The 22,737-nt window shown below is 46.5% G+C and overlaps 1 protein-coding gene across 2 annotated transcripts in view; it reads left to right on the forward strand.

Annotated features, from left to right (window-relative positions):
* Positions 1 to 22,737, forward strand: part of LRP1 (LDL receptor related protein 1) — a 1,410,884-nt gene that overhangs the window by 651,796 nt on the left and 736,351 nt on the right. For both annotated transcript variants that reach the window (XM_069230782.1, XM_069230783.1), the window contains exons 38-39: positions 8,191 to 8,317; positions 9,139 to 9,290. In XM_069230782.1, coding sequence (XP_069086883.1) covers positions 8,191 to 8,317; positions 9,139 to 9,290 — 279 coding nt within the window. The remainder of the gene's footprint in view (positions 1 to 8,190; positions 8,318 to 9,138; positions 9,291 to 22,737) is intronic.

Here is a 22,737-nt window from a genome sequence, read left to right on the forward strand (position 1 = left end):
AAACAATTGTTTGTAGCCTTCCAAAAACCTCATGCAGGTAATCCTATATCCAAACAAAGCATTGCCAGATGGATAGTTAAATGTATTCAAACTTGCTATATCAAAGCAAAAAGAGATCTACCTATTACACCAAGAGCGCATTCCACTAGCAAAAAAAGGCGCCACAATGGCTTTTCTGGGGAATATACCTATGACTGAAATTTGTAAGGCAGCCACCTGGCCTACGCCTCATACATTCACGAAGCATTACTGTGTAGATGTGTTTACAACACAAGAAGCCACAGTAGGACAGGCTGTATTAAGAACATTATTTCAAACAACTTCAACTCCTACAGGCTAAGCCACCGCTTTTAGGGGAGAATACTGCTTATTAGTCTATGCACAGCATGTGTATCTGCAGCTACACATGCCACCGAACGGAAAATGTCACTTACCCAGTGTACATCTGTTCGTGGCATGAGACGCTGCAGATTCACATGCGCCCTCCCACCTCCCCGGGAGCCTCTAGCCGTTGTTAGTTGAATAAGAATTGTAAATTTGTAAATAAATATTATTTTAATACACATTATGTACATACACACCTCCATTGCATGGGCACATCTAGTATACTCTCAACTCCTACCTCACCCTCAGCGGGGAAAACGATCTAAGATGGAGTCGACGCCCATGCGCAATGGAGCCGAAAGGGAGGAGTCCCTCGGTCTCATGACTCGAAAAGACTTCTTCGAAGAAAAACAACTTGTAACACTCCGAGCCTAACACTAGATGGCAGGATAATGCACAGCATGTGAATCTGCAGCGTCTCATGCCACGAACAGATGTACACTGGGTAAGTGACATTTTCCGTATTATTTATATATATATACATACACACACACACACATATTCTGCTATCACACATCTCCTTTCCTTCTACGACGACCAACTACCTGTTTTCTTTTGCCATGCACCGGTGTTTCTTCTACCATACATCTCTTTTTCTTCTAGGACTGTACCTCTTTTCCTACCCATGACAGTTTGTTCCATTAGGCAGCTCTTTATCTTTTCTGATTAAGCACTGGTGTTTTTTCAAAACAGCCACTTGCTCCAGTGTTGGAACTTTCATAGATTCATATGGTTGAATCATTCCCCGTCGTCGAGATGGGAGCCCACAGTACCTTTAATCAAGTAGTACTAACATAGGGTCAAACCCAAAGGCCCTGGGCCTCTCAGTTTAGCTCTCTATCAGAGTCATTTTGAGAAAAAAGGACCAAACTTGAGTCCACCAATCAGGCGACACCACCCTTTAGAACCTTCGAGAGAGAAGCTCCAGTCCCTCAGATTTTCTCCGCACGTCATGCTAGGGAGTCTCTAGAGAGCTCTGATCTGTTTTTCACTGTTTTTGGATACTCAAAGAATTTAATTCTTCTCAACTGATTTTTGTCTTACACCTGACAAGGCCTTCACTATGTCTGACAAGGAAAGAAAGGTTTTATTAATTTCCTGTAAAACCTGTGGTAAGAAAAGGTTGCACTCTGAAGACCCTCACCAGAACTGCATTAGACTGCCTTTATCCGGACCACTCTGCAAAGAATTGCAAGGTATGTTGCACCTTTTTTTTCTCCAAAACCTTGAAGGGATAGAGAAGGCAGATTAATATGGCTGCAAAAACCTAAATCAAGAGATAATCTAGTCTCTGATTCTGAGAGTGATGACTCCTCTACCTCTTTCAGGAGGTCTCAAAAAAAGAGCAGGTCTCCTCTGTTAAGGTCTTCCTCTGAGCAGCTGAGAAAGGCCTACAAAAAGACCACTTAAGAGTCTTACAAAGGCCAAAGCCCTTCTTCACCACCCCCTTAAACTCTCCTCGAAAAGTGAGAGGGCATACTAGCAGTTCTGAAGGGGCTAGAAAGTCATCATCTGTGCCTCCTACTCCTCCTAAGTCACCTCACTCCTCTAAGAAGCCTTCCTCTGCTCCTCCACTCGACAGACCACAGATAAAATCCCCACCATCTACGACGGCAATGATGAAATCTGTTCCACCGTTGATGACTGTTTCTTCATCGATCCCGACAGTGATCTTTCCGATTATGATGTTGATGACGAGTTATCCACAGTCAACGAGGACAACATCTATGACATTGTTGTTGACGATGACTTATACTACTACGTCATCCACAAAGGTAAATTTGGTATCTTCATTGCCGTCATCATCATTGCCTCAGCCACAAAGCCATCAATGGTTAAAATGTCATCGAAATCTTCAACGATGTAGGCAACATCGATGAGTACTCCTATTACACCGTTGACGAAGCCGTCTACAACACCATCGACGAGTGAAAAAATGCACAGAAGGCAGGAAACTACAAGAATTACACCAGAGCATACTTCTCCAAGTAAGATAACCCGTTTGATACCAACTCACCTTCCTGACGGTGACGACGAATCTGATAAGGGTCCATTTGAAACAGCGCACAGTCCCTCACAATTAAACATAAAGTACCAAGATGAGGATGACGAGTATAGTGAAGCATATGACCCACAATATTATGCACGGGAGCAACCATATCAAGAGGGACTTTATATGCCGAATACATTAATAATGGACTTGTAGGCCATGTTGGCCAACTATAAAAGGCATTTTCCTCTCACAGAGGAAGTACTGCCTCAGTCAATAGCATCACAAACATCTCCAGCTCCTCACGTAGCCACCACGCGCCAGAGGCCTATCACTTTACCATTAGCTAACGTACTCGCGCCTGATATGACCCTTCCACAAGACACTGACATATCTGAAGGAGAACAAAAGGAAGGTGAGCTCCTCTACAACCAATCGCAATGGGATGACTATATAATTCCAGCTGCACCTTCTCCTTCACCTTCAAAGTTAGACTCTCCTCCAGAGGACATTGGAGGATTCCATAATCTTATGGAAAGGGCTGCCAAACGATTAGCACTTCCCATGCCATCCAAGCAAATTGATTCCTTGCTCTATGACTTTGAGGAGCCATTCCAAAAATCAGTACGTCCATGCCAATAGTCAATTACATATGGGAAGAAGGTTTAAAGGCCATGCAAAACCCAGTGACAGTCACAGCAGTGCTTCCACGTCTAGACAAGAAATATAAAGCACCTTAAGCTGCTCCAGCATGCTTAACTGGTCACCCTCCACCAGATTCGGTGGTAACACAAGCAGCCCAGAGGAGGTCCAAAAATCCCTCCACACCAATATCTGTACCTCTGGATAAGGAAGGGAGACAATTGTACAATATCGGCAAAAGATCATCTTCAATGTCCAGTCTAACTGTAAGCGCGGCTAACTTCCTTGCGGTTTTAGCGCGATATGACAAGCAATTGTGGGTGGACATTGCCCCATATATTGAACAACTGCTGAAGTACACTAAACCAGAGGCTAAAAAGATACTGCAGGAAAGGGAACGCACATTGGCAGAAATCATTGACTGTGCGATGGACATAGCCACCACTGCATTTCGTCAACTTATAGGGGCTACTGTCCTCAGAAGGCAATATTGGCTGAAGGCCAAATCATTTTGCCCGGAGGTACAAAATAAGATACTAGACCTTCAGTTTGATGGTCATGCACTTTTTGGGAAGCATATTGATGAGGCGTTGTAATCAATAAAATCTGACACAGAGACTGCTAAATCTTTAGGAACGCTGCAGTTTCGAAAGTCTCCCTTATGTGGCATGACAGGACGTGGTATACCTTCACATAGGGGAGGCTATCAACAGTTTAAATATCCATTGTTCGCATCCACCTCTCAACAATTTTGCCAACAATATTCCCAGAGGCAACCTCCACAAGCATCTTACAATAGGGCTATCCCTAGAGGACGACCAGATCATCAAGCAAAAAACTCAGCTCATAGATTGATACATCCAGTGCTCCCGCTACCCCCAGACATCTGCCTCGAAAACTAGGGGGGAAAATGTCATTATTTCTCCAGCAATGGCAAATCATAACTTCGGACCAGTGGGTCTTACAACTGGTGAAGGTTGGACACACACTGGAGTTTGTCCAAATACCTCCTCCCAATCCTCCTTGCAAGTCTTCTCCAAAGTATCTGCACCAACTCAAAATGGAGATCAACAAAATGGTTCTCAAGGGCGCAATAGAAAAGGTGCCACTGTTGCAACGAGGGAAAGGATTTTACTCCAGATTCTTATTCTTCCTCATTCGCAAGAAATAGAAAGACTGGAGACCGATCCTCGATCTGAAAGAGTTAAACACCTATTTGAAAAAGCAATCTTTCCACATGATAACTCTCCATGACATCCTTCTCCTGTTGAACCATGGAGACTTTCTGTCTACCCTAGACCTGAAGAAGGCATACTTCCACATCCCAATCCATCCATTCCACAGACAGTACCTAAGATTAATGGTAGCCGGAAGCCATTTTCAAATTCGAGTCCTTCTATTCGGCCTAAAATCAGCCCCCAGGATATTCATAAAGTGCCTAGCACCTATTTCAGCTTTCCTAAGGAGAAGAAACCATCAAGTATTCCCATACTTAGCCGATTGGCTGATAAAAGCAAACACCTTCTCAGCAGCACACAAGTCAACGAAAAAGTGCATTGCCTTACTCAACAGCTTAGGACTAACCATAAATTGGGAGAAGTCCAAACCTCAAACATCACGTGCAATCACTTTTCTAGGGGCAAACCTGAACACTCAATCCAGCATTGCCTGCCCCACTGTAGAAAGACAACAAAGACTAGTATATCTGGCAAAGTCAGTTCAAAGAAGAAAATACATTTCAGTATGCCTTTACAAGTCGTTATTGGGGATGATATCTTCATGCATCCCTCTAGTTCCATTCTGCAGACAAAATGTGCCCCCTCCAGGAACAACTCAGCATTCAATGGGTTCAAGCCTCGGGGAGCTTCGAAGACCACATCAAGATCCCTCCAGCCATCACCAAGGCTCTCGGGTAGTGGTCTCAGAAGCATCATCGTTCCATCGGTTTCTCATTCCATTACTGGCCAGCCCCATGGGTTATCACCACAGATGCCTCATTAGACGGTTGAGGAGCGTTTTTGCACGACCCACAAATCAGTGGCAAATGACCACCACTACTTCAAACACTGCACATCAATTTACTAAAACTAAAAGCAGTTCACCTGGCCTTGCAGGTGTTCCTTCCAAAGGTAGCCAATTCAGAGGTGCTAATAAGAACAGACAATACCACTACAATGCATTACATCAACAAACAGGGAGGTACAAGATCCCTTCCTCTCTCCAAGGAAGCGCAGGAGATCTGGGATTGGGCCATGCTGCATGGAGTACTACTGCAAGCAGTTCATGCCCCAGGGAAGCCGAACAAGATAGACTCTGTCACAAATGGGAATTGGACCAGTCCACGGTCAACCACATATTCTCTCAGTGGGGGACACCCAACCTCAACCTTTTTGCCAGCCAGTAATACACCAAATGCCGATACCACGCATGTTGGCATCACCAATGAGGATCATAGAGGAATGCGTACACTTGTCTGCCCATTCCTTTGATTCCAAGGGTCCTAACCAAAATGAAGAGGGAGCCATGTACACTGATATTAATAGCCCCAAACTGGCCTCGGCAGCATTGTTTCACAGAGCTTCTTCTTTTCTCAGTGAAATCTTGCATCACACTGAAAATATCTCCACATCTGCTGACAATGAACAACAGACAAGTCTTGCATCCTCAATCAGTGCAGTTATCAGCATGGCTCCTGAGCACCATGAGTTTGCACATCTAGCCATCCCCAGGAGTGCAGGTGTATATTGTCAAGGGCCAGAGCAATTAGCACCAATAAAACATAATGTAAATGGAAGCGGTTCTGTCTATGGTGCCAACAACAACAGATAGATCCTATTTCCTCATCACCAGAACAAATATTGCATTTTTTGTTGCATCTGGCACACTCAGGTCTTGCTCACTCCTTAAGGCTGGTGGCTATTTTGTCTTTTAGATGATTGAACTCTTCACCTTAGTTGTGGTCCTCCAGAATAATTAAGCAATTTGTAAAGGGACTTTTCAGATTTTTTCCACCCTTTAGACCTCCTCCTCTCTCATGGAATCTCAACATTGTTCTTGCACAACTCATGAAGCAACCATTTGAGCCAATCCATAGGGCTTCTGTGAAGTTTCTCTCCTGGAAGGTAGCCCTCCTCATTGCTCCAACGTCAGCCAGGTGAGACAGTGAGATCCAGGCACTATCTATCCAAGATCCTTTACAGATTAGACAGGATAAAGTAATCTTACGCACAAACCCAGGTTTCATACCAATAAATCCCTCAGACTTCCGTATAAATGAGCCGCTAGTTTTGAAAACACTTTCCTAATCCGACAACTGCAACAGAGAAGGCTCTACACTCATTAGACATTACATTAGACATTAAAAGATGCATAGAGTTCTATTTGGATAGGACCAAAGACTTTTGCAAACCTAGCCAGCTATTCGTGGCATACAGTGCACCCAGATAGGGTTAACCTCTGTCCAAACAGAGCATTGCAAGGTGGATTTCTTCAGCAATCTGTTTTTGCCATCATGCAACAGGCAAGCCACTACAAGCCTCTGTCCGTGCTCACTCAATACGTGCAGTATCCTCATCTGCAGCACTGTTTGCAGGTATGCCGCTCCATGACATTTGTAGGGCAGCAACATGGAAAAGCTGCCACACATTTACCAGACATTACTGCCTAGATGCAGTGCCTCAAGGAGAAGTAGCAGTGGGCCAGGTGGTCCTGAGACATCTTTTCCAGTAAAGCTGAGCTATCTCTCTCATACCACCATCCTAAGGTCAGATCTGCACATTGTTCATTTAGAAAAAAAAAACATTTGGGTACAGTATAATTCCACGTAACAATCGTAATATCTAATGTTTAAAACTTTAATATATCCATATGTTTATTTAGATGTTTGATGCTTATATATGTGAACCTGTGATACTTACTGTACAATGTGCATCACTACTGCTTACTACTCCGATTCAAGCATGTGAATCTATTAAAGTTCCAATACTGGAGTAAGAAAATTAGTTACTTACCTGTAACTATAGTTCTCCAGTATTATAATCTTTCATATATTCACATGCGACCCACCCACCTCCCCGGAGAAGCTCACATTTACCTCTCTGATTACTGTTAAATCCACTACGCACTTGTGCAAAGAAAATCTGAGGGACTGGAGCTTCTCTCAGTAAGGTTCTAAAGGGTGGTGTCGCCTGATTGGTGGACTCTTAAGCTTGGTCCTTTTTTCTCAAAATGACTGATATTTTGAGTTTAACCCTATGTTAGTACTACTTGATTAAAGGTACCAGGGACTTCCATACTAACGACGGGGAATGATTCAACCATGTGAATCTATGAAAGATTCCACTACTGGACAACTATAGTTACAGGTAAGTAACTAGTTTTCTTTTATTTTCTCCAGAGCTATTTACATCACCCATGTACATCTTGTTTATTTTGCCTTTCACAATCAGTTTTGTTAAACTGTCTTGCATCTTCTGCCTCTCACAGAGCGCACTGTCTCTGTTCTCAAGCCTTTTTCTTTCTTCCATCCACCAAAATTGGTTTATTGGCTTCTGTGCAGTTTCTTGTTCCCCATTGGAATTGGCCTACTTTTTTCATGGCTTCCTTTCCTGTCTCCCCCCCCCCTTTTTCTAGCTGCACCCAGCTTTTTGTCTTCTTCTCTGTCTCCATTCCTGATTGTTGCTCTTTCACTTCTTCCAGTTCCCTATTTACATGCCTTTTCCAGCTACTGGCAGCTTTCACTTGAGTGTGTAGATGAAAATGGCCCATGTGTGAGAATGTGTTTGTGAGAGCTGTGCATGTCATAGAGCCGCCCAGCAACCACAGATTCTATTTGCTTCGGCTTCTAGAACGCAGGGGTAGTAGCAAAGGTCCAATCTAGCCAAGGTGGGGCTCTGTATATGATGATCTTACTTATTGGACTTGATCTGTCCTTTTTTTGTCATTTCACCCTGTTTCCTGCTTCCAGGGCGTATTATCCTTTACATTGTCTTTTTTAAATCTCACCACTTAGCCTTTTCCCTGCATTTTTCCTATTAATCTTTTACTTCCCCGTAGATATTTCCCTCCCCATGCCCTTCTTTCTTCCTCGCCCCCACTATGTGCCTCTCCTGCCTCTTCTCTTGTACCATTTCTTCTTCGCCGCCTGATTGTGCTGCTTTTTTGTACTTTGACAGGTACCTCTTCTGGACGGAATGGGGCCAATACCCACGCATCGAGCGTTCTCGCCTTGATGGCACCGACAGAGCTGTGTTGGTGAACATCAGCATTAGTTGGCCAAATGGAATCTCAATAGATTATGAGGTACGTCCTCAAGCTTTTCCTATAAAAATGGAAGTCCACTGAATACTGTTTGTCATAAGCCATATCGAGGGCAATCATTCTTTTGTTAGTGTCTTCCTGGGAAGATATTTTTCAGGCTGCAGTCTAGCACTAATGAAAAGTATAAAGATGTTGCCAAAAACTCTATATGCATCCGTTAATGATTACTTCTTACCCCACCTCAGTTTTACCACAGTCATGCTCAATGTTTGCTTATTTTCTGTTAATTCTGCCCATTTGCACAATAAAACACAGCTTTAAATTTAAATATTTTTTTCAGAATGCTAAGCAATCTGCACCCGTGTATGCATCATCCCCTTCTGGTTCACTTTTGTTGGATTGTAGCGAAAGTAAACTTAATCCTCCGATCGTCAAGAAACCAAGTGCAAGACTTGCAGTTTTTGTTGGTGTTTGGTGCTGTCTAAAGAAACTGTTTTGTATCTTGCTGGCAGTGATCGTATGCCCTAGGAATTACTACTTAATTGAAGCAACCATTTGCTCACATTAAACAGTGTTCATAAATTGAACATCCCGAACACAACCTCTGAATCCAAAGGCGAGTTTAACAGACACATTTGTAGGGGGAGATGATTTTTTTTTTTACTAGTGCCCACGCACATTTTCTCCATCCAAAACCTCCTTCCACCGTGGGCTGTGACCATCCAGCAGTCAATCTTGTCAGAGTCCAGCAGTACAAAGCATTAGAATATAGTGAAGCTCTGTTACTTCAGTTCCACAACTAGTGTTCATTTTCCTGTTTCACAATTTTTTCCTACTTTCTTGTTTGCGGTAACTGATTGCAGGCGGGAAAGTTATACTGGTGTGATGCGCGAACAGACAAGATCGAGAGGATAGATCTGGAGACCGGAGAGAACCGAGAGGTGGTTCTGAACAGTAACAATATGGATATGTTCTCGGTGTCTGTCTTTGAGGACTACATATACTGGAGTGACAGGTACACATTAACACGTGGCTGATGCTTCGGTGTTGCTGTTAAACGTTTGTTTGTTAAAAATAATGAATATTTAAATTCATGATTGTTAATATCCTTGTGCCTTCACAAATTTATTGTAAATTATTTTCATTTAACCTGACAGTCCCAGAATGCAAAGTAAGGTCTAACAAAACAAGCGTGGCCACCTACGAAAATAAATGTGATGTTGCTGGCAAATTCCCAGAGAACTGGAAACAGACGGGCAACATGCCAGTTATTTAACTGCCTGCTTTAGATCCTGTGATATCGTCCTTAAAGCACATGCCAGGCTGAACAACCAAATAAAGAAGTGAAAATGGTGCCGACTATTTTAAATTGGATTAAGAAGGGTGATGTGCACTTCACGCATAGACTTACTTGCTTTCATTACATGTCTTCTGCATTGGAGTATGTCTTATGTTTTTTTTGGTACTGGTTATAAACTGCTTTTATGTCTGGTGTACTAATAGTATCTAATCTTAAGAAAAAAGCCCTACAAGAACACTGCGTGTTTTGGGCCAGCCCCTCTCAGCTTTTGACGTCTGTTTTTTTCATGATTAAGGCCTTGCAGTCTTTCATTTCTATATTCCGTTAGGTTATACTGATGGTTCAACAGGCAGACCTTTTGATAGACTGAAGATGCAACATGATGTGTAGCTTTTAACGGCAACACAGTGTGTGTTCTTTTATGCATTTATTTTACAGGCGTATTGACATCTATAGGAATTAGCCTCTTTCTAGCTTGGTTACCCCCACTTTTGGCCTGTTTGTCAGTGTATTTGACTGTGTTCACTGGGATCCTGCCATCCAGGACCCCAGTGACTGTGCTCTCTCCTCTAAATTTGGTTGCTGGTAACTTTTTATCCCTATAATTAGCATACTGGTGCCCCCCCATGTAAGTCCCTAGTATATGGTACCTAGGCACCCAGGGCATTGGGGTTCCAGGGGATTCCTATGGGCAGCAGCAGTTATTCTGCCACCCATAGGGAGCCTAAGCAAATGGTTCTGCAGGGCTGCAATTGCAGTCTGCATGAACCGGGTGCACGCACCCAGTTTCACTACAGGTGACTGCACCAGGACACTGTAAGTCGCCCCTGTGGTAGGCCCTTTCAGCCCAGAGAGCATGGTGCAGGTACCTGTGTGTGAGAGCATCCCTGCACTAGCAGAGGTGCCCCAACAAACCCCAGCCCCATTTTGCTGGACTTCATGAGTGCGGGGACGCCGTTTTATATGTGTACTGGACATAGGTCACTACCTAAGTCCAGCTACATAATGGTAACTCCGAACCTGGGCATGTTTGGTATCAAGCATGTTGGAATCATACCCCAATACTGTTGCAACTATGGGATGTATGATTCCATGCACTCTGGGGCTCCTTAGAGGACCCTCAGCATTGCTACCACCAGTCTTACAGGGTTTTCTGGGCAGCCCAACTTCTGCCACCCTTCAGACAGGTTTCTGCCCTCCTGCTGCTTGATCTGATCAAGGCCAGGAAGGCAAAACAAAGGATTTCCTTTAGGAGAGGGAGGTAACACCCTCTCCCTTTGGAAGTAGGTGTGACTTGCTTGGAAGAGGTAGCCTCCCCAGGCCACTGGTTTACTTTGGGTGGCACATTTGGTGTCCACCACGCATAAACCAGTCCACATCGGTTCAGGGACCTCTAGTCCCTGCTCTGGCACAAAACTGGACATGGGAAAGGGGAGTGACCAGCCCCCTGTCCATCACCACCTCAGGGGTGGTGCCCAGAGCTCCTCTCTCTGGGTCCCTGGGTTCTGCCATCTTGATTGCAAGGTTAGCAGGAAACTCTGGGAGCATCTGAGTGGCCAGACCAGGCAGGTGACGTCAGAGGCATCCTCAGATAGGTAGTTACCTGGTTAGGTGACCAAGCCCCCTCTTTGGGCTACACAGGATCTTCTTCTCGGGTGGGTCCTCAGGTTCGGCTTGCAAGATTCCAGCAGGACTCCTCTGCAACCTCTGCTTCGACTTCTGGCCTCCGGAACCGCAACTGGACCCTCCAGGAACATACAAGCTGCAGATCCACGAGGAAGACTCTTCTGCAACATTGTATCCAGAATTACTGCCAGCTTTGCAACATTTCCCCAGCCATGCATCCTCAGAAGACTGCAACCCTTCAACCTGCACAAGAAGAAGAAGGAATCTCCCTTGGGGTGAAGGCATCACTCCCCTGTAACCACAGGTACCTGGTTGCCATGAGTGGTGTGGGAACTGCATCATGGATGGTGGTCCAGAGTCTCCCTTGGTCCTCTCTACAAGCTGTCGCACTTTGGTGGTGGTAAGTCCTTTCCACTCCACGCAAGACCGCGCTCGCGTGCACTGCATCCTTTGCAGCTGCCAAGGCTGGTTTGCTTCACCTTTAAGGAGAGCTTCAGGCAACTTGTAGCACCAGCTCGTAGCACTCCCTCCTGCAACTCCTGGGCCTCTGCATGGTCCTCCGGCGACATGGGAGCAGCTTCTGTAGTGCTGCGTAGGCTGCTTCAGCAACTTGTGTGTCCCCGTCCTGTGGGTGCTGCCTCTGCTCCTGTGGGCCTTCTGTGACCCGGAGGGTCCCATCTGACTCCCCCTCCTGGGTAGAGTCCTCCTGGGCCTTGCTGGTCCCCGACAGCACCTCTTCCTCCAACTGCAAATTTGGCTTTGGCAAGGCTTGTTGATGGAAATCATTCACCGACACCTGTAGGAAGCGTGCTCTGTATATACTATATCAAAATAAGATTGTGTGCACAGAGGTTCCCCAAGAGGCTTGCCAGAGGCAATAATAGATAATACTAATGCTCTATTTGTGGTAGTGTGGTCAAGCAGTTAGGCTTATCAGAGGGTAGTATTAAGCATTTGTTGTACACACACAGGTAATAAATGAGAACACACACTCAATGACTTAACTCCAGGCCAATAGATTTTTATATAGAAAAATATTCTTTTCTTAATTTATGTTAGAACCACAAGAGTCAAATTGCAGGTAAGTACATTAAATGTAAGGTACTTTACATAGGTATACATAGAACTTTGAATGAAAACAGTAATGTACACAGTTTGGCATAAAATGGCAATAAGCTATTTTAAAAGTGGACACAGTTCAAAATTCAACAGTTCCCTGGGCAGGTAAGTACAAGTTAGTTTGTGAGGTAAATAACGCACTTACAAGTTCAGTCTCCGGGGTGTAGCAGCCCACCGTTGGGGGTTCAAGTCAGCCCCAAACACCCAGCACCAGCAACACAGGGCCGGTCAGGTGCAGAGGTAAAGAGGGGCCCAAATAACATAGGCACCTCTGGAGACTAGGGGTGCTCTGGTTCCAGTCTGCTTCCAGGTAAGTACCTGGTCCTCGGGGAGCAGACCAGGGGGCTTTTGTAGAGCACTGGGGGGGGGGGGGTTCCCAAACAAACACACAAAATACACCCTCAGGGCACGGGGTGGCCGGGTGCAGTGTGCACACAAGGTATTGGGTTTTGTATTGAAATCAATGGAGTGACCCGGGGGTCACTTAGGCGAAGCAGGCAGGGCACAGGGGGGCGTCTCGGGCCAGCCACTGACTGGGCAAGGGTGAGGGCTGCCTGCTGGTCACTGCTGCACCAGTGGTTGGTTCTTCAAGGGCCTGGGGGCTGCGGGTGCAGTGTTCCTTCCAGGCTCTTTGTTACCGGGCAGTCACGGTCAGGGGGGTCCTCTGGATTCCCTCTGCAGGCGTTGTCGTGGGGTGCAGGGAGGTCGGCTCAGGGTAGACACGCCGTGGGAGTCGCCTGGAGGTCCTCTCTGCATCTGTGGACACGGGCTGGGGGCGTCGGGTGCAGAGTGGTGGGGATGCATGCTTCTGGAGTGAGGTGAGAGTCCCTTTAAAGATGGTTTCTTGTTGTCGCTTTGGACTGAGCCGCTGTCCCCCGGAGTTTCTTGGTCCTTGTGAGTTGCAGGGAAGTCCTCTGAGTTGGCACAGGTCGCTGGGCCCACAGGATGTGTCACTGTTGCAGGATCTTTGAAGTAGGAGACAGGCCGGTAGGGCTGAGGGCCAAAGCAGTTGTCTTCCTTCTTCTCTGCGGGGTTTTCAGGTCAGCAGTCCTTCTTGTTACGTCGTCAGGAATCTGATTTCTTAGGTTCAGGGTCGCCCCTAAATACTAGATTTAGGGGTGTGTTTAGGGCTGGAGGGCAGTAGCCAATGGCTACTGTACCTGAGGGAGGCTACACCCTGCTTGTGCCTTCTCCCTTTGGGTAGGGGGACAAGTCCCTAATCCTATTGGGCTAACTCCTCCATGCCAAGATGGAGGATTTTCTAAGACAGGGCGTCACCTCAGCTCTGGACACCTTAGGGGCTGCTCTGGCTGGAGGTGACTACTCCTTGTTTTTCTCATTATCTCCTCCGGACTCCGGTGCTCACTGATGCCAGAAACAAAGCCTGCCCTGGGCGGAGGTGCTTAACACCTTCCCCCTTCAGGAACTGTAACACCTAGCAGTGAGCCTCAAAGGCTCAGGCTTCGTCTTACAATGCCCCAGGGCACTCCAGCTAGTGGAGATGCCCACCCCCTGGACACAGCCCCAACTTTTGGCGGTAAGTCCAGAGGAGATAATGAGAAAAACAAGGAGTCGTCACCTACCAGTCAGGACAGCCCCTAAGGTGCCCTGAGCTGAGGTGACCCCTGCCTTTAGAAATCCCCCATCTTGGTTTTGGAGGATTCCCCCAATAGGAATAGGGATGTGCCCCCCTCCCCTCAGGGAGGAGGCACAAGGAGGGTGTAGCCACCCTCAAGGAGAGTAGCCATTGGCTACTGCCCCCTGACCTAAACACACCCCTAAATTCAGTATTTAGGGGCGACCCTGAACCCAGGAAATCAGATTCCTGCAACCTACACAAAGAAGGACTGCTGACCTGAATGTCCTACGGAGACGACAACTGACTTGGCCCCAGCCCTACCGGCCTGTCTCCAGACTCAAAGAACCTGAACAGTGACACATCCGACAGGGACCAGCGACCTCTGAGGACTCTGAGGACTGCCCTGAACCCGAAGGACCAAGAAACTCCAGAGAACAGCGGCACTGTTCAACAAGCACAACATCTTTGCAACAAAGAAGCAACTTTTAAAGAACTCACTCTCCCTGCCGGAAGCGTGAGACTTCACACTCTGCACCCGACGCCCCCGGCTCGAGCTCAGAGAACCAACACTGCAGAGAGAACTCCCAGGCGACTGCGACTTCGTGAATAACCTGAGATGACCCCCTTGCAGCCCAACAGCTACGCCTGCAGAGAGGATCCAGAGGCCCCCCCTGACCGCGACTGCCTGGTAACAAAGAACCCGATGCCTGGACCAAGCACTGCACCCTTAGCCCCCAGGACCGAAAGGAACCAACCTCCAGTGCAGGAGTGACCAGCAGGCGGCCCTCTCCCTAGCCCAGTCAGTGGCTGGCCCGAAAAGCCCCCCTGTGCCCTGCCTGCATCACCTAAGTGACCCCCGGGTCCCGCCACTGCTTTCTATAGCAAACCTGACGCCAACTTTGCACACTGCACCCGGTCGCCCCTGTGCCACTGAGGGTATGTTTTGTGTGCCTGTTTGTGCCCCCCCCCCCCCCCCACTCCCAGTGCTCTACAAAAAAAAACCTGGTCTGGACCGACCCTGTGTTGCTGGTGTGGTGACTTATGTGTTGCCTTGAACCCCCAATGGTGGGCTGGCTATGATCAGGAGACTGAACTTGTAAGTGCTTTACTTACCTCAGAAAAGTAACCATACGTTCGATGGCATCTGTCGCTGTAGATACGCATGTTCTGCAATAGCTCGCCATCTGGTGTTGGGCCGGAGTGTTACAAGTTGTTTTTCTTCGAAGAAGTCTTTCGAGTCACGGGACCGAGTGACTCCTCCTTTTGTCTCCATTCCGCATGGGCGTCGACTCCATCTTCGATTGTTTTTTTTCCGCCATCGGGTTCGGACGTGTTCCTGTCGCTCCGAGTTTCGGAACGAAAAATTAGCTAATTTCGGAAGATTTTCGTCGGTATTGTTGCATTCGGGATCGGCGTACTTACATTCAACACCGCATCGAAGATCGAAGAGCTCCGGTGCCCTTCGGGGTAGTTTTTCGATCCTCCGTCGGGGCCTGGTCGGCCCGACCGCGTGCTGAAGAACGCCGATGGAACGGACCCCGTTTCGTTTCTGCCCCAAATGCCACAATAAATACCCCTACACAGACCAACACTTGGTCTGCAACCTGTGCCTGTCACCTGAGCACAGCGAAGACACCTGCGAGGCCTGTCGTGCGTTCCGGTCCCGAAAAACACTCCGAGACCGTCGAGCCAGAAGACTTCAGATGGCGTCCGCACCGACAGCCCAACGGGAGTTCGAGGAACAGGAAGAGGAAGGTACCTTCTCGATCCAAGACTCAGACTCCGAAGGATTCGACGATACACAAACCGTGAGTAAGACGTCGAAAACCACACAGAGAAACATTTACAAGGCCCAGGGGACGCCACTGCCACCAGGCCATGGCTCGACCCATAAATTCGGTGACCGACCGTCGGCACCGAAAAAGGCCCAAACAGTGCCGAGATCGTCCGACTCCGGTCGAGACACCGGCACGCAGCCTTCTCGGGACCGAGAAAGTGCTGGAGACAAGTCTCGACACCGAGATGCCGGTGTGGACACGGCTCGACGCCGAGACAGCGGCACCGAAACAGATCGACGCCGAGAGGTTTCGGCCCCGAAAAGGAAAAAAGTCACCTCGGAGCCGAAAAAACACGCAGACAAAGTTTCGATGCCGAAACAAACTGCAAGCGACCCAGCTTCAGGCTCTTATACAAGAGCACTCGCTAACCTCCCAAATGCAGAAGCATAGGTTTGAGGAAGAGCTACAAGCAACTGATGTGGACCATACGCAAAAGCGTATCTTCATTCAGCAGGGGACAGGAAAAATAAGCACCCTTCCCCCCATTAGGAGAAAGAGGAGGTTGGAGTTCCAGACGGAACAAACACCACAACCAAAAGTGGTGAAAAGAGTTACACCACCACCCTCTCCTCCGCCCGTGATTGACGTTTCACCAGCACAAACTCCATCACACTCCCCAGCTCACACCATCATGAGCCAGGGTGACCAAGATCAGGACGCATGGGACCTATACGACGCCCCAGTGTCAGATAACAGCCCGGAGGCATACCCTACAAAGCCATCTCCACCAGAAGACAGCACCGCGTACTCTCAGGTGGTGGCTAGAGCAGCACAATATCACAATGTAAGCCTCCACTCAGAACAGGTCGAGGATGATTTCTTGTTCAACACACTCTCCTCCACCCACAGCTCATACCAAAGCCTGCCTATGCTCCCTGGTATGCTCCGGCACGCAAAAGACATATTTAAGGAGCCGGTCAAAAGTAGGGCAATCACACCAAGGGTGGAAAAAAAGTATAAGCCGCCTCCTACGGACCCGGTTTTCATCACTACACAGCTGCCACCAGACTCTGTTGTTGTAGGAGCAGCTAGGAAAAGGGCCAACTCCCACACATCTGGAGATGCACCACCCCCAGATAAAGAAAGCCGCAAGTTCGATGCAGCTGGCAAGAGAGTCGCAGCACAAGCTGCAAACCAGTGGCGCATCGCGAACTCCCAGGCACTACTTGCGCGCTATGACAGAGCCCACTGGGACGAGATGCAACATCTCATTGAACATCTGCCCAAGGACTTACAAAATAGGGCAAAGCAAGTGGTCGAGGAAGGACAGACCATTTCCAACAACCAGATCCGCTCCTCCATGGACGCTGCAGATACAGCTGCACGGACAATTAATACATCTGTAACTATCAGAAGGCATGCATGGCTCCGAACGTCTGGATTTAAACCAGAGATTCAACAAGCAGTTCTCAATATGCCTTTTAATGAAAAAGAACTGTTCGGTCCAGAAGTGGACACAGCGATTGAGAAACTCAAAAAAGATACGGACACTGCCAAAGCCATGGGCGCACTCTACTCCCCGCAGAGCAGAGGGAATTACAGCACATTCCGTAAAACGCCCTTTCGAGGGGGGTTTCGAGGTCAAAGCACACAAGCCAGCACCTCACAAGCCACACCGTCCAGTTACCAGGGACAGTATAGAGGAGGTTTTCGGGGACAATATAGAGGAGGGCAATTCCCTAGAAATAGAGGAAGATTTCAAAGCCCCAAAGCCCCTACTACTAAACAGTGACTCACAGGTCACTCACCCCCTCCACACAACACCAGTGGGGGGAAGAATAGGTCATTATTACAAAGCATGGGAGGAAATCACTACAGACACTTGGGTTCTAGCAATTATCCAACATGGTTATTGCATAGAATTTCTACAATTCCCTCCAAACATACCACCAAAAGCACAAAATTTAACAACACACCATTCCAATCTCCTGGAGATAGAAGTGCAGGCACTATTGCAAAAGAATGCAATCGAATTAGTGCCAAACACACAAATAAACACAGGAGTTTACTCACTGTACTTTCTGATACCAAAGAAGGACAAAACACTGAGACCAATCCTAGACCTCAGAGTAGTGAACACTTTCATCAAATCAGACCACTTCCACATGGTCACACTACAAGAAGTATTGCCATTGCTAAAACTGCACGACTACATGGCAACTTTAGACCTCAAGGATGCTTATTTCCATATACCAATACACCCATCGCACAGGAAATACCTAAGGTTTGTATTCAAAGGAATACATTACCAATTCAAGGTACTGCCTTTCGGATTAACAACCGCACCAAGAGTCTTTACCAAATGTCTAGCGGTAGTCGCAGCACACATAAGAAGGCAGCAGATACATGTGTTCCCATATCTAGACGACTGGCTAATCAAGGCCCATTCGTTAATAGAGTGCTCAAATCACACAAATCATATCATACAAACCCTCTTCAAACTAGGGTTCACCGTCAATTTCACAAAATCCAAAATTCTGCCACGCAAGGTACAACAATACCTGGGAGCCATAATAGACACATCAAAAGGAGTAGCCACTCCAAGTCCACAAAGAATTCAAAATTTCAACACCATCATACAACGCATGTATCCAACACAAAAGATACAAGCAAAGATGGTATTACAACTCCTAGGCATGATGTCATCATGCATAGCCATTGTCCCAAACGCAAGACTGCACATGAGGCCCTTACAACAATGCCTAGCATCTCAGTGGTCTCAAGCACAGGGTCACCTTCTAGATCTGGTGTTAATAGACCGCCAAACTTACCTCTCGCTTCTGTGGTGGAACAACATAAATTTAAACAAGGGGCGGCCTTTCCAAGACCCAGTGCCACAATACGTAATAACAACAGATGCTTCCATGACAGGGTGGGGAGCACACCTCGATCAACACAGCATACAAGGACAATGGAACGTACATCAAACAAAACTGCATATCAATCACCTAGAACTTCTAGCAGTTTTTCAAGCACTAAAAGCTTTCCAACCAATAATAGTTCACAAATACATTCTCGTCAAAACAGACAACATGACAACAATGTATTATCTAAACAAGCAGGGGGGGACGCACTCCACGCAGTTAAGCCTGCTAGCACAAAAAAATTGGCATTGGGCAATTCACAACCAAATTCGCCTAATTGCACAGTTTATACCAGGGATACAAAATCAACTCGCAGACAATCTCTCTCGAGATCACCAACAGGTCCACGAATGGGAAATTCACCCCCAAATTCTGAACACTTATTTCAAACTCTGGGGAACACCTCAGATAGACTTGTTTGCGACAAGGGAGAACGCAAAATGCCAAAACTTCGCATCCAGATACCCACACAAACAATCCCAAGGCAATGCCCTATGGGTGAACTGGTCAGGGATATTTGCTTACGCTTTTCCTCCTCTCCCTCTCCTTCCTTACCTGGTAAACAAACTCAGTCAAAGCAAACTCAAACTCATATTGATAGCACCAACTTGGGCGAGGCAACCCTGGTACACAACGCTGCTAGACCTATCAGTGGTACCCTGCATCAAATTGCCCAACAGGCCAGATCTGTTGACACAGCACAACCAAAAGATCAGACACCCAGATCCAGCATCGCTGAATCTAGCAATCTGGCTCCTGAAATCCTAGAATTCGGGCACTTACAACTTACCCAAGAATGTATGGAAGTCATAAAACAAGCAAGAAGGCCATCCACCAGGCACTGCTATGCAAGTAAATGGAAGAGGTTTGTTTGCTACTGCCATATTAATCAAATACAACCATTACACACAACTCCAGAACATGTAGTGGGTTACTTGCTTCACTTACAAAAATCTAACCTAGCTTTCTCTTCCATTAAGATTCACCTTGCAGCAATATCTGCATACCTGCAAACTACCTATTCAACTTCCCTATATAAAATACCAGTCATTAAAGCATTCATGGAGGGCCTTAGGAGAATTATACCACCAAGAACACTACCTGTTCCTTCATGGAACCTAAATGTTGTCCTAACTAGACTTATGGGTCCACCTTTTGAACCCATGCACTCCTGCGACATACAGTTCCTAACCTGGAAGGTGGCATTTCTCATCGCCATTACTTCCCTAAGAAGAGTAAGCGAGATTCAGGCGTTTACTATACAGGAACCTTTTATACAACTACACAAAAATAAAGTCGTCCTAAGGACCAATCCTAAATTTTTGCCAAAGGTTATTTCACCGTTCCATCTAAATCAAACAGTGGAACTTCCAGTGTTCTTTCCACAGCCAGATACCGTAGCTGAAAGGGCACTACATACATTAGATGTCAAAAGAGCATTAATGTATTACATTGACAGAACAAAAAACATCAGAAAGACTAAACAACTCTTTATTGCATTTCAAAAACCTCACGCAGGAAACCCAATTTCAAAACAAGGTATAGCCAGATGGATAGTTAAATGCATCCAAATCTGCTACCTTAAAGCTAAACGACAGCTGCCCATTACACCAAGGGCACACTCAACCAGAAAGAAAGGTGCTACCATGGCCTTTCTAGGAAACATCCCAATGCAAGAAATATATAAGGCAGCCACATGGTCTACGCCTCACACATTCACCAAGCACTACTGTGTAGACGTGTTATCCGCACAACAAGCCACAGTAGGTCAAGCCGTATTAAGGACATTATTTCAGACTACTTCCACTCCTACAGGCTGATCCACCGCTTTTTGGGAAATAACTGCTTACTAGTCTATGCAGAACATGCGTATCTACAGCGACAGATGCCATCGAACTGAAAATGTCACTTACCCAGTGTACATCTGTTCGTGGCATCAGTCGCAGTAGATTCGCATGTGCCCACCCGCCTCCCCGGGAGCCTGTAGCAGTTTGGAAGTTACCTTCAATTATTTATATATGTATCATCTCAACCTTAAATAGGTGCATACTTAGTCACTCCATTGCATGGGCACTATTACTACAATTCAACTCCTACCTCACCCTCTGCGGGGAAAAACAATCGAAGATGGAGTCGACGCCCATGCGCAATGGAGACAAAAGGAGGAGTCACTCGGTCCCGTGACTCGAAAGACTTCTTCGAAGAAAAACAACTTGTAACACTCCGGCCCAACACCAGATGGCGAGCTATTGCAGAACATGCGAATCTACTGCGACTGATGCCACGAACAGATGTACACTGGGTAAGTGACATTTTCATTACCTCCCCCAGGAACTGTTGATTTTTGCAGTGTGTCCACTTTTAAAATAGCTTATTGTCATTTTAACCTATACTGTGTGTCCTACTGCTTTAATTCAAAGTCCCTTACTTACCTGTGTGGAATACCTTGCATTTTATGTATTTACTTCAAATCTTGAATCTTGTGGTTCTAAAATAAATTAAGATCTTTTTCTGTATAAAAAGTATTGGCCTGGAGTAAGTCTTTGAGTGTGTTCCTCATTTATTGCCTGCATGTGTACAACAAATGCTTAACACTACCCTCTAATAAGCCTACTGCTCGACCACACTACCATTAAATAGAGCATTAGAATTATTAATTTTGCCACTCTCTTACCTCTAAGGGGAACCCTTGGACTCTGTGCACGCTATCCCTCACTTTGAGATAGTATATACAGAGCCAACGCCCTACATGGGTGACTTACCTATGCCACAGGCAGTGGGTTGTGGGCATGGCACACTGAGGGGAGTGCCATGTCGACTTAGGCTTTTTCTCCCCACCAGCACACACAAGCTGTGAAGCAGTGTTCATGTCCTGAGTGGGAAGTCCCCAGGGTGGCATAAGACATGTTGCAGCCCTTAGAGACCTTTCCTGGCCACAGGGCCCTTGGTACCAGGGATACCTTTTACAAGGGACTTAACTGTGTGCCAGGGCTGTGCCAATTGTGGAAACAAAGGCACAGTTTTAGGGAAAGAACACTGGGGCTGGGGCCTGGTTAGCAGGGTCCAAGCACACTTTCAATCAAAGCTGGCATCACCAAAAGGCAAAGAGTTAGGTGTTAACCATGCCAACTGTGGCATGTTCCTACAACACCCACCTGCAATCCAGATTCCAGTGTAGGACACCTTTTCCAAGCATCAGGAATTCTTCTCCAGTTTCTGTGCTGCAGTGCTGACCTGTCTTCCTTCTTCGTCGACCAACTCCAAAAGGTACCTCTGGGTGGGTAGTAGCTCCTACTCCCCCGGACTCCACAGACACTTCTGGACTTGTCCCCTCTCGCCTCAGGTTTCCATCTTCGGTAATCCACTGCTGATTCCTTTTAGGCTGTTCTGGGTGTCTTCTTTTCATCCTTTGGGGTGGTTTTGGGGAAATCCAGTGTTTTACTCCTGCATTCCTGGTCGCTGAGGGTTACTGTATTACTTAACTGTGTGGTTTCCTAGTACTCACAGCTCCCCTCTACATGATTTACTTACCTAGGTGGGGGCCCTGTGTTCGCATTCCACTTTCTTAGTATATGGTTTGGGCTACTGTTGCTTATTGCTATTTTACACTGTTTTCTGACCTTTTTATGCCTCTTACAGTTTATTAGTGAATATATATATTTATTGTGTATTTACTTACCTCCTATTGGAGGGTTGCCTTGCTAGCATTTTCTGATACTGTGTACAACCAAGTGTTTTCTTTCCTGTGTGTAAGTACTTTGTGACTGTAGTGGTATTGCATGAGCTTTCATATCTCCTAGATAAGCTTTGGCTGCTCATCCACAGCTACCTCTAGAGAGCCTAGCTTCTAGACACTGCCTACATTTCACTGAGAGGGGATACCTGGACATGATATAAGGTGTAAGTACCATAGGTACCCACCACACACCAGGCCAGCATCCTACAACATCTTTTATTTAAGAAACACTGTTATTGTTTTTTCTTCTAAGACACCACCATCACATGTAATAAATAGCATATTAACTACATATTCATTCAACACCCAGTAGTAGAATTTCCTCCCTCCTGATAGTATACTGAGCTTTCAACAGTTACATAGCTCTTTGAGTGAGTCTTTTCCAGTGGTGGATAGTCAT

The sequence above is a fragment of the Pleurodeles waltl genome, chromosome 4_2 (assembly GCF_031143425.1).
Source record: "Pleurodeles waltl isolate 20211129_DDA chromosome 4_2, aPleWal1.hap1.20221129, whole genome shotgun sequence".
NCBI lineage: Eukaryota > Metazoa > Chordata > Amphibia > Caudata > Salamandridae > Pleurodeles > Pleurodeles waltl.